At 40.6% G+C, this 13,362-nt stretch overlaps 2 protein-coding genes across 2 annotated transcripts in view; one reads left to right on the top strand and one right to left on the bottom strand.

Moving 5' to 3' along the window:
• mettl15 (methyltransferase 15, mitochondrial 12S rRNA N4-cytidine) overlaps positions 1-13,362 on the top strand; it is a 350,818-nt gene that overhangs the window by 220,180 nt on the left and 117,276 nt on the right. The gene's annotated exons all lie outside the window — the stretch shown is intronic.
• The window catches only part of mybpc3 (myosin binding protein C3), a 52,312-nt gene that overhangs the window by 21,053 nt on the left and 17,897 nt on the right, over positions 1-13,362 (bottom strand). Inside the window, exons 5-16 of the mRNA XM_083791410.1 lie at positions 12,249-12,366; positions 11,562-11,613; positions 8,992-9,048; positions 7,686-7,849; positions 7,360-7,492; positions 6,838-6,962; positions 5,119-5,224; positions 3,001-3,167; positions 1,283-1,448; positions 1,069-1,175; positions 939-968; positions 685-824 (exon numbers count right to left, since the gene is read on the bottom strand). Coding sequence (XP_083647536.1) covers positions 685-824; positions 939-968; positions 1,069-1,175; positions 1,283-1,448; positions 3,001-3,167; positions 5,119-5,224; positions 6,838-6,962; positions 7,360-7,492; positions 7,686-7,849; positions 8,992-9,048; positions 11,562-11,613; positions 12,249-12,366 — 1,365 coding nt within the window. The remainder of the gene's footprint in view (positions 1-684; positions 825-938; positions 969-1,068; positions 1,176-1,282; positions 1,449-3,000; positions 3,168-5,118; positions 5,225-6,837; positions 6,963-7,359; positions 7,493-7,685; positions 7,850-8,991; positions 9,049-11,561; positions 11,614-12,248; positions 12,367-13,362) is intronic.

Genomic DNA, 13,362 nt, shown 5'->3' with positions numbered 1-13,362 from the left:
TCCAAGAAAAGGCTGTCAGTCCTTTCGCCTCTCCCTACATGTGAGCAGAGCAAATTAGTAAAAGAAGAAAGCAGGGCGGTTATGTGTCCTCTCCACTTCTCCTCCCCTATTGCAGGGGTTTCCAAAACAATTCAGCTTGAGACAGTTTGGTGTTTCTCCAGGACCCAAAGGTAGAAAAATGCATAGTGAAAATAGCAGATCTGCAAACTCACAACACATCAACACGCAATCGCAACACGTTGTGATATACAGCTCTGCTATTTTCACTATTACTTTTACTTTTTTTTTGGATTTTGTAATCCTTTGTAATTGAAAACAAAAAATAGCAAGGGGAAAAAAAGGATATTTGCAACGCATAAAAATGGGGTTCACAGACCCATCTGGGCACTGTTTGGGAAACCTAAGTGCTCTAGCAGCCATCTAAGATCTGTGTGATGTTAGTGGCATCCTACCTGTTCATACGTGTGAGAACAAGACAATGGACCTTCACACCATTGCCAAAAAGGCCAATGTTATCAGCAGGGAGAAATTATAGCATTGGTTATACATCATCAGTGAGCACACACAGCTAGTCTGTATGTCACTATAGTTAATTTCAGCATTGTAAATATTAAATTAGAGTCGTTTTAGTAGACGTGGTTGTGTTCTACTCACATGATTCTAGTTGTAAGAGTTTTCTTTTACCTTTTCTCCTTTGGTCCAAACCACAGTAGGGGCAGGGTCTCCAGTGATGGGGACATCCAAACGTAGTTTGTTGCCAGCGACCACAAAAATGGTGGAGTCAGGAGTTTGTCCTGTGCAGTCCAAGTGGATCTTGGGAGGATCTTTGATCATGGGACAAATAGTTTAAATTAATATAGACTATACATTTCACCTTTACACCTATAGTCCTTGTACTAGATACAACAATATAAGGCGTGGAAATTAGAGTTGTATACCTTGGCGAGGCACAAAGTCAATCTTCACCTCTTCAAAAAGAAAAGAAAGATACTGATGGTGAGAACTTTATCCCGGTCATGTGATGATCTGAATGATTTATTATATGCAGTATAAAATAATAAGCATTACCCAAGAAACTAAGTTTGGCAGAGAGACTGAATGCATAGCCCTCTGGTATAAAGGAAAAATCCCCCTGATCCTCTGGTTTGACATCATCAATGGTCAATTTATGGTTCCTGAGGTCCAAAATATTTTGAAAAAATGAGTCAGTTGTGTCACTGGTTGTGTTCAACTCGTGAAAACATTAATCAGTCAAATGGAGGTGTCACAATGTCATACACACCTGCCAATGTGAGTGATATGGGTCCTTGCGTCAGGCTGCACTTCCACTCCATTCTTGTACCATTTACCCTTAACCTTCTCATCAGAGACCTCACATTTGAACACAGCCTCCTCCTTTGCCTTCACTGTGAGGTCAGCAATGCTCTGGTAGATCTCAAGTTCCTTCTCTGGAAAACAACGTTTCAGAGTATGACAGGTGAAAATGATGATTTCACTATACGTACCAAGTGGTATCTGAAGATGATATCAACGCTATTATCTGTAGGTCAATAGGGTGTATTAATGCTTGAGGAAAAAGGTAGAAAGGTACAGTATGGTAAGGTGAGTATTGAGTAACCTCCTTTTAGAGTTATAAAACTCCTCTCTGTGTTGTATAGAATCATTCCTTGACTCTATTGTGTGACCCATCAAATTATGTATGTAATACTGTAATTTATTTAATGACTTATTATTATTTGTTTGTGGTATGTATGGGAGCACCTAATAATTGAGGACAAATACAGTATCTAAAAGTAACTAACTACCGTACCACACTCCTAACAAAGGTTACAGGAGCTTGATGTTAGCTGGCACCCATGGAGGACAAATGAGCTGAGAATGGCACTATAATGGGAGTTTGACTCTAGATGAGGTGTTGAGCTCCGCTGCAGTATTGACAGCTGGTCATTCTTGGCAACCGCTGTGTCTGATTAAGAGTCCAGAAAAACGTAACTGGACTGAGAGCAGGGGAAGGATCAGGTTTAAAATGCTGATTTACACACAAGCCCACACACACACACACACACACACACACACACACACACACACACACACACACACACACACACACACACACACACACACACACCACAACAATATATACTGTATATGCATGCATGCTATACTGTGTATATACTGTATATATATATAGCCACATTGAAGTGGCTGTTTCTAAATGAAAATATATGAAATAATGCATGAATTGCAAGGTCGATTTTGTGACAGTACTTCAACTACTCTATAAGCTAATGAACTTAAGATGACATGGTTACTTGGTAGTCACAAAGAAGGTGAAAGTAGATTGTTTCTTAGACATGTATATATTTTTCCTACGTCCATGTAGGGATGAGTTTGAACCGTTCCCATCCAACATTCCTAAACGATCACCTGTGGATTGGAATTGAAGTTTTTCTAAACATAATGTAACGACATGATCCATTTAACACCTGTTGTGGAGTTGAGTGACATAGCAAAGATAATGTCAAACTCACAGTGTTTCATTTTATGTGACAACAATTTTCCAGCTCATAAACATAAGTACAAGCAACACTAAACCACCAGCTCTACAACACAATACTGGGAAAGAAAGGGAGAGTCAGACCACAAGGGTCATTTGTCCAGACCAGTGCCCTTCAGATAAAATATGGGCCTTGTCTGCTAACTTTAGATGGCATTTGGACGTGTGTGTGCGGCAGCCTTGGCAGAATGGTGTGGGTCAATGTAGGCTACGAGCCAGCATATTCCAAGGATGGGCAGCAAAGAAGCATGCCAAAAGGGACACGGCCATGTGACTATTGATAGGGTATGTGGACGTGTGTTTACGATAGAATCTTTAGCTTCTTCTCTGTGTACACAATTGTGTTTCATGCCCAGTCCTGAATGTGTTCTTTGGATACACATGATGTGCTTTTGACAAGGCTGGATAACAATGTTGTTTCCTTGCCGATTAACTCTACTTACCGTGCACCATGACTTCGGCCGTTGATGCACCTCCACTTGTTATAACCTTGTAGTTTCCACAGTCTTCCTTTGTGACCTCATTGATGATCAATATATGTTTGCAACCGTCTTTCTTGAAGCGGTATTTGAGGAGCTCATCTCTTGTCAGCTCCACGCCATCCTTTTCCCTGCACAGAAGTTCATAATGTGAGCACTGGAATTCTAAACTGACCAAATAGCTACTGATTGATATGTTGATTGCTCAATAAAAAATAGAACGAACAAACTTATAGATCTCTGTAAAAATGTCACTTTGGATGCAGTGATGAAATGGTTCAAGGAGATAGTGGAGTGTGAGTTTTCCTTTTTTTTCCTACACTATTTTGCAACCCAGTGTCAACTAGACAAAGTGCCAATCGGCACAGGTCTCCACCAGGGCAGGTCAGGTTGTGGCCTCATGGTGGCGCTATAACAGGCTGTTGAGGAAGATTTGGGCCGGAGGTTCGTGTTGGAGGGATGCAGGTACAATGTTTTTCCATGTGTGCATACATAAGTTGTATACAGATCGATGCAGTTATAGGTAAAAACAGGAATTGGCCTGTTATAGCGCCACCGTGAGGCTGATTTTGAGGAAAAGCCAATCTTAGCCAATCAGGATGGAAGATGGGAAATGGTGCCGCTCCGTGTTGATCACATGACTATGGAGATAGTGTATACCGATTTGCGTGAAATTTGGATAAAATCTGAAGGAGTAATAATAGAAAATGTGTTTTACATATGTCGGCCTCCTGGTGGCGCTATAAAGAGCAGATGTGAAAAATTCCAGGCAAAGGTTTTTCCTTGGCCTCTAGGGAGTTGGCATACAAAGTTATCCACAGATCCGTGCAGTTAGAGGTGAAAACACTTTTCGGCCAGTTATAGCGCCACCTTGAGTCTGAGTTGAAATTGTTCATGTGGCATTTCGTCCTCGGCCTAGTGGGAATGTGGGTGCACAATTTCACGGAAATCACGCGATGTGCTCATGATTTGCAACATTTTGTTTGAAACTGAGCACTCCTGTGAATTTTGGAAGCCAATCTTAACCAATCAGGATGGAGTGTGAGAAATCTGAAAGACAGGTTTCGTTGAATGGCTCTAGAGAGACTGTGTACCAATTTGCGTGATGTTTGGACAAAATCTGTAGGTGTACTGTGCAAAAACTTGTTTTGCACAAAGCGGCCTCCTGGTGGCGCTATAACAGGCCGTTGTGGAAAGTTTGGGGCAGAGGTTCATCGTTGGCATCCAGGGAGTGTGTGTGCAAAATTTGGCATCGATCGGGTTAACGGTGGCCGAGATTAGCTGCTCACGGACGGACGGACGGACGGACGGACACACGGACGGACGGACGGAGTGCAAAACATACTCTCCCCACATGCCTTCGGCCTGGTGGAGACAATTATCTAATGTAATCCTGGGTGCTACACTTCCTCTGCCTCTGGGGGGGGGGGGGCAGAGGATTGACCTCATGCTTCCTTATATGCATGATGAGTCTCATGCATAGAGTTTCCCTTTCCGCCATCACGTCATCATAGGGGAATTGTTGGGTCTTTGTAGACTGAAAGTAATGTCTAATTTGTAGGGAGTCTTGAGACACTGTGGCACTATGTAAATAAAGTTGACTAATTGACGAATAGTCACAATCTCCCTCACCCCTGTCTTGTGCAGCTACTGCGCTCTGTCGTGACTCTGCTCCTGCTCGTGCTCACCCCCTCTCCCTTCTCTGTGCGGCCTGATTGTGAGACTGGTTCCACCTGGGGTTCACAGCGGTGACTGATTGTGAGACTGGCTCCACCTGGGGTTCCCAGCGGCGACTAATTCATTCAGACTGTGAGTATTTAAGGGGTCTGGAACTAACACGTACTCGGTTGCTTGTTCGTCGTCAATCCTTACCAGGTGTTTGTTCTAGTTACAGGTTTAATTTAAATTACAATTTGATCGCTCTTTGAACTAAGGTTTACTTTTGTTTCTGTGTTTTCAAGTAAAGTGTGATTCTACTTCAACTCTTGCGGTTTCCTGCATGTTCCTGCATAATGGGTCCTAGTCGTATCCTGACAATAGTAAGAACTTAATTTGTTACAGTATTTAAGTTTAATGTCTCACCACTTGACTGTGGCTCCTTCATCTGACACCTGACACTCCAACTCCACTCGTTCTCCCTTCATGGCTTGCTGATCCTCTAGATTCTTCACGACCTGCACGGGTGTTTCTAGAGAAAACAGTCACGTTTTTCTTTCTTTAGTTGATACTTGTATGACATTGACACGAACGCACACGCGCGCGCGCACACACACGCACACGCACGCACGCACACACACGCGTTGTTGGAAAGTTGTGAGCTTGTAGATCTGCAATTTTCTCTATTTTGGAATACTAGACTGATGGCCATAGGGATTTAGGGAATGATGGTCGTTGAGAACGCATGCCCCTCAGTTATGTAATAAAAGGGACACAGACAGACCAATCCAATCGCTTTTGTGCATTTACAATACAGTTTACAGATTTATATTGTCCTTTCTTTTCTAAGTACTCAAAGTCTCTACATGGTGAAAACTAAAATAATCAACTTAATTTGGAGAAAAAAACTAAAAGTTATGTAGGCCTATATAAAGTAAAATCAATACAATCAAACAGAACAGTAAAATAAAGGAATTATAGATAGACTACACCATTGCCTGTTGTGAACAACACCCACAATGCTCTGGTGTGGTTATGCACATTATGTAATAGGCTACCTGTTATAAACATACCCACTGTATCTGTTATACTCCTTGTCTTACTTAGCCCTATAAGTACCAGTGCAGTAGCCATTATCATAGTTCAGTCAGATAACTCACGAATAGATTTAACCAATATTTATTATAGAATCAGAATACAAGTGTGCATATAATATATGATCTTTTGGCATTCGGCTCTGCTGCAATTCTCTCCCTGCTCGGCACAATTAAACACCATCATTAAACATAAAGAGCAGGGAGATAGATACAATAACAACCCCCCATGGGGAACAGAAATAACAGAGCCCACCGGTGTCACTGGGGTGGTGGTGGGAGCAAACAGTGCATAACAACAACCAGGAACCATATGCAGAAGGAAGGCAGGAAAAGTGCATGCAGTCTAGGTGAGCTTAAATACCCCGCCCAATTGGTCAGCGAATGACATGTGGGTCTTGCAAACACTGTATACACCCACATAGTAATGCAGCATATTAATCCCTTGAATACATTTATGTCCCTTGAGCATACCATGAACCCGCTTGAGTATAGACCGATTCACAGAGGGGTGCCCTGGGCGCGGCCATTACTGAGGGGTAATCCATGGAGCAGGTGCTCCGTAGGCCAGGTGTAGCTAATCAGTGCTGCAGTACTCAATGGTACACCCTCAGTAATGGCCGCACCCAGGAAACCCTCTGTGAATCGGTCTATACCTGACTGAACTAACTCTGCAAGCTACGTATCATTAGTTGTAGCCTAGGCCAGATGATGTCAGTACTGATGGCATATTGATGACACCAGGGATACATACAGTACTACTCTATGGGGTTTGTTGATTTATAGATATGTTTGGAAATATGCTGGTCCAACTGACTTCACACCGGGCACAGGCACAGCACTTCTGCCCTTGGCCACACACATGGGAAGTTGAGCTGCAGTTCTTGAGATATGGGGAGAGGGTGAGGGAGTGGGACACTCAAACACGTGGACATGCACGCATGTATGCAGAGATTGTGTATTTAGTTAGATGGATAAAAGAAATGTGTCTGCAATGATCTGCCCAAATTAGAGACACCAGGTTGAAAGCGATTTGATTTTTAATACATACCCATGACCAAGAGCTCAGTGGTGCTCTTCTCCTCTCCAATCACACAGGCGTAGCACGCATCATCCGCCAGTGAGCAGTGGTTAATGGTGAGATACCGCATGTTGCCAACACTCTCAAAAATATACCTGGAAAATGACACGGTAACTTGCAGTAGTACAAAAATCATAATTGTCTGAGAGGTTGAAAAAGATTGTCTTTAGACATGCAGGATTGGGCAAATAGGTATGAAGACGAAGAAGATGCATTGGGGGGAAATTGTTGTTTCGAACTGAGCTTAAACAATGTTGTTTTTCTTGTTACTCAGTTTATTCTCACTAGGACACGTACTTGCTAGTAATGTAATGAAATGACATGGGAGTGAGTCCATCCACATGTTGCAGGTGGTGGTAGAGTCGGAGAGTACAGCAAAGAATGGGAGAGAAGTGAAAAGATGACATTAGCGTAATGGAGTCCCATATAGTCTGTATTCATAATGGAGGGAGATGAAATGCAAAGAAATTGCCCCCTTTCCCCAATCCCAACCTCCCAGTTGGCTTAATCTCCACTCCATTCTTCGTCCATTTTACGTCAGCATTTGGATCAGCCACCTCGACGGCGAGTTTGACTGTTTGCCCCTTCTGCACTTGGTAAGCAGGATCCATCTTCTTGCCGAAAGCTGTGTCGTGGACAAAAAGTACAATAATCAACAGTTCTACTCACTGGGGGGGGGGGGGGGGGGGGGGGGTCATTATGTGACAAGAGTGGAATTACGTGGACTTAATCACTTGGCTCACATATGCTATACAGTACATAATCATCATCATTGTCCGAGCAGGTAAAGCTTGGCCCAAGAGAAATACAGCCCCAACCTGCGCTGTTCTGTGACTCTTGCTTCATCTTCTTCAGTCTCTTGAGCATTCCTCGTAGGTCTGTGAGGCCATACTGGAAGGCAATCTTCTCATATTGTGAAGCTGGGGACTTGCTGAGAACGGCCCACACATCCTCAGACGGTTCATTGCTCACTGCAGCTTTTCTGCAGATAAAGCAACCCAAAGGCATAAATCAGTCACAATCAGTCATTGTGCAATTAATTTCCCTATTTAATGAAATGTAAGTTTCCAACAAAATAGTTTTGTGTTTCACTCAAGGATGTGCAGTTGTGCACGTGATAAACAAATTTTGAACATGTCAACCAGACAGCATAACAATAATATCAGCAGTTTCTTACCGGGTTGAGGATTTAGTAAAACTGCTGCTCATTCAGAAGCAGAACCCAAGCGGCAAGCATGATAAAACAAACCATACAGATTAACACACAAAACTCATCAGTCAGCAGAATGGAAACCTGGACATTTTAAACAGCAAGGATTAACCATGTTAATATTATGCGGAATTATGTGGGATTGTAAATCTTAGAAGATATTTTCAGGGTAGGCTGCATACTGTACCCTACTACTTCATGTATTTTAGATGATTGTGACTTTGCATTGCATGCAGTTTAAATATTGTGAATGACAATGAACAAAAAAAAACAATGTACTGTATGTACAGTATGTTGCATACAACTGTAAACTAGTGCAGTTGGATATTGTTGCTGTCGGGCAGAAACCTATATCTCGATATTTGATTATTATATATTAATAGTATATTATATAATAATAATAATGATACTGTAACTGCATTAACAATAATACGTGTTTAATTTCCTGAAAAACGAAAGTTTGAAAATACATTTTTTGAGCCTCACAGCAACAATTTGCCAACTGTTAAGTAAATTGCAGGAATTGTGAAAAGTTCCTTTAACCCAAGGTTTGGTCTATAACATAGGATTCGTAATTATTGGAATTTGTGCTGTTACTGGCTGTGACTAGTGTTCCAAAACATCTAATTGGCAAAATTTGCAGACGCAAATCACATGCTACAAATCAATAATTGATTCCCCACAGGCAGTGAATGCAGGAGAAATGTTTTTGCATGCTCTAAAACATATGGTTACTCTTGTTTAGTAGGCTACAACAAAACAATCAATCCAATCTCTGTCAGTGTTAACAACATTTTAGACAATAATAACATTTCAAAATAATATTATATTACTTATAACAGTGGAAAGTATTTCTATTATGTCATCAAAAGCTAATTGTGTGCTTTTTTGTGTTTTATTTTCTAGATACTCACCTCTTCTTTAACAAGGAAGTGAAGTCCAGTTCCCCTCCGTCTGCATCATCTAAGCTACTGTAGAGACATCAGCCACCAACATCACAATATCAGTATATCAGTGTTACAGACTCCTGGTGGGTCCCCGGACCAGACATACAGTACAGGTAAACAGAACTGTTTACCACAATTCATTCAAGTGCACAGCTATCAGTTTGGATCGATAGTTGATTTCCCTGTAGCAGGCTAGCTGCCAATGAGCAGAAGAAACACAGCAGCAATCCTTCAAATGTGAACAAAACAATGCATTCAAGGTTAATAGCTGCACCTGGTCCAAATCCCTGTGTGCAATGTCTGCTCCAATTGAATGGAAGATAAAGGCAAGGATATATAGGTTTGCTTGTGTGTTTATCTCCTGCCTCTGATCTCGCAGGCAATCAGGATTAGACTGTGAAAGGTGAAGTTACAGTGCACATATGGCTTCACTTCCTCTGTGTGGAAGCCCTGTCAGTGGGCTATGCCTATGTGTTTTAGCACATAAGGCACTTTCAATATAGTCAAACCAGGGCCAAAAGTCACTCTGCTGGGTAGTTGTTTGTGCAGCCGGCTTTGCTGTTTTGACAGGGATCCAGTTGTATCAGGGAGAGGTGATAGGTGGCCTTAAACCCGACCAGTATACTTTGTATACAGTAACTGTATATTAAAACCTGACCAGATTATACAATTTGAACTCATATGTCTGGAAAGGCCTGTGTTGTAACACAATGGAAGCTAATTCCATGTATGGACTTAATCCTCTCTTGATCTCTACTGTGGATCACTCCCTCAAACCTCAGCAGATGGAGACAACATTATCCAAACTATATGAGTTATGTTTGACCCAAAAGAAAAGAACAACGAGCCATAAGGTTCATTCCTTGTCCTGAGTTCTCTTTACATTCACAATCATATCTCATAGTTTGAATATGAGCCTCCGCTGTTGCAACAAACACCCTTATACCTTGTTGATGGTCCACTTTTCTTCTTAGCAGCTTCACCACCCCTAATGAGTTTGCATGTCCACAGTTATTATTCTTTATCTTTACATGCCCAACATGGTAGCACCGCGATACAGTTGATTACTATTGATTAAGTATGTTTAAACAGCAAGGAATTACTTAATTACTTCCTGAATAAATGTGCTTTGTCCTGATCAGCAAATAAAAAAGTGCATCAGTTTATATTCCTATATCATTTTGATACAAATTACCTGAGTATCAGGCAAATAGCATTTAAAGGTTATAGCACCTGTAAAAGTTATCTAGGGTTGAGTCGGAGGAAACAATTGTACTTTTTAGTTTTTGCCATATGTTACTGTTATCAGCTACTGTACAAAGACAACTACGTTCAAATTAGGTTTACCAATTTATTATATTATATTACCATATTATTACAGTATATACTAATAATATGCCAATATTATTTAATGTACAAGAAGTGTAAATCTGTGCTGTCATTTAAAGAGTTCATGTCTCAAACCATTTACCAAAATGTTTGAAGGAACAGTTTAAAACCAGAAGACTCCACATTCCTAATCAGTATTAAGAGGGTTTCTGAGTCGTGTCGTTGCCCTATCCTCGACCTCCTACGCCTGTAGGAGGTCGAGGATAGGGCAACGCTAGGGCAACGACACGAGGAGTTACTTATGTAACTTAAATAGCACTTTATGTAGACAAAGCACTATAGTATATAGTGTAGTGTAGTAGATAGATATTCATATTCCACTGTTAGGTTCTTAAACTTACGTATGATTCATGATGACTATTTTAGTATTTTTATCTATTTGATGTATTACCATGTTTTATGTTCTTGCTTACTGTAAATTGCTCTGTATTAAGAGCGTCTGCTAAATGCTTAAATTGTAAATTTTGTCTTTGTCTATTAAATAAATACATCTCCGAAATGAGGTTGTCCAAAATGCAGCGGCCTGGTTCGTAACCAAATCAAAGAGATGAAATCATCTGTTTTAACTGCTAATAACTATTCAAATGATTAGGCCCAATTAAAAAGGCGGGGTATCAACCAACATATTAACTAAACACGATATCGTAGCCCCCATTATGAAAAGGTAACATTTGGATCCAGTATGTCATGTCTGTGATAAAATGTGGAATATTAAAGGCATGAGTTGAACAATAACCATTAATTCATATTTTAGTTATTGTTTTTATATTGAGTACATTGTCGGCATATTATGTTAAAACATGATCATCAGGTACTATGATTATACTAGGAGGAAGATTTATTTAAAAAAAAGTGTACAGAAAGTGTTAGAATTATGGTTTTTTTATGTGGCCACACCCACCAGTTCATTACTGTAAGTATACCTGGTTTTCACCTTAGCACTACCTTTCAGGAAGAAACCAAAAATACACAGGGAAGACCTATTTGAATATTCTTACCATGATCTGGGGGACTATTAGAGTAGTAATTTAACTTTAACTAATTTAACAGAAGAAATGATCACGGCACTCCATCTCTAATAAGTGTGACAGGGTTCTATTATGTTTAACTTGCAGGTTAAGCTATACATTAAATAAAAAATTACTTACGTGCGTCTAAACGCTGCTCTTATGTCAAATCCATCTACATCCTTCGGAACCTCTGAAATGTAATGCAAGACATAAGAAAGAACAGTCGATGTAAGTCAATATGATCAAATATATAGCATCAAACAATCTCAGTTTTGCATGTAAACTCTCCAGATTTCCATCTGTTTCAATTTATGTAGAAAATAAGGTGCTTAACATAACCCTAAGAAAGTGAAATTACCGTATTGAGCAAAATGTGTGAACTGAACACTATAAGCCAGTTGTGTCTGGGGACCCCAAGGGTCCTTGAGGGGGTTCCAGTGGGTCCCCAGCAACATTACTTAATGTAGAATCAAATTCAGTTAACCACAACACATTCTGCAAGCTCACAACGTGTTGCGATGCTTGTAGATCTGCAAAAACATAATTGAAACATTTTAACAACATATTTATATATATATATATACACCCTGGCACAACATATTTTCAGATCCGCAGCCAAATACCAAATACGTTGAGGGATCCATCAGTTCACATCACAAATGTTGGAGAACCAGCTAAGCTATTGTTTGCAGTTGCACAGAGCATATTTTCATAATTAATCCAAATTCCATTTTAAATAAAAATATCCACTGGGGACCCACTGCATTGGTAACTTCCAGGGTAATTAGCAGAAAGATGTTATGATACTGCAGCCGGCATACCTACCATGTACAGTCAAATCAAAGGTGCAGCTGTCAAACTTGTCCCTAGAGGTCACCTCACACCGGTATGCTCCAGCAAAATTAGCCTTGGCTCCAATGACCTGCATCTCAAAGGTGTAGGACTGCAAAATACATAGTAATGACATCAATAAATTAAACTTTATATATATTGTTGCTGTCGGGCATAAACCTCTTATCTCCATTCAAACTCTTTGTGTTTTTCCGTAAATTAACGCCCGACTTGCATACTACAGCGTCAGAGTTTTGGACAAGTATAGGGTTGTCCGATCCAATCACGTGATCGGAAAACGGCGATCACGTCATTTTCAAATGATCGGAATCGGATCGGGAGCAAAAGACGTGATCGGGACATCCCTATAGTATCAATATTGTATCAATATCATGATATTAGACTGGATATCGTCTGTGATTTGGGATATTGTACTATTGTGATATGGCCAACTGACTCTATAATGCAAATGCATAAGAATTGCCTCCCCCAAAGTTTGCGTGTGGTCCTGGTGTAGTGTGTTTATGTCCACTGTTGTAGCGCTTCAATTTCCCTTCGGGGATTAATAAAGTATATCTCATCTGTGTGTGTCATAAAAATATAAATATGGGATCGGAAAAAATCGGTATTGCAGATATTCAAAATCAAATGATCGGACCGGGAGCAGAAAAACGGGATTCCTAACTCCAAGTGCTGAACATAAAATAAGAGTATAAAATGAACATCATGAGCCAAAAGCAAAACATGACAATGTTGACACCCCCCTCCTTTTGCGTCAGCTGAGGATGAGAGGTTACACACCTTGTGCCCGGTCAGGGCCATACGGGTGTACATGGCCAGAACTGTTTCCTTAATTCAGAAAAGGAAGTCAGTTGTTTGTGGCATGAGGTACTGGAGTCATTGTTGTTGAGAACGGATATCCCCTTGAGATGTATCATCTCGTTTTCGAGGGGGTCCAGCAACATACAGCAAATACAATACAAGACAATACAAGTACATTCATACATAATCGAGGACAAAACAAACAACAAAGAAAGCTCTCCCAAAACTAGCCGCTCCCATCCCACATATTCCCCGCAACATTGTATCAATAAGTCAATATAGTAAT

The sequence above is a fragment of the Protomyctophum parallelum genome (assembly GCF_964188405.1).
Source record: "Protomyctophum parallelum genome assembly, chromosome: 2".
In the NCBI taxonomy this organism is placed as follows: domain Eukaryota; kingdom Metazoa; phylum Chordata; class Actinopteri; order Myctophiformes; family Myctophidae; genus Protomyctophum; species Protomyctophum parallelum.
Note: the sequence above shows the minus strand (reverse complement) of the source record. Positions and strands in the feature narration are given on the sequence as shown.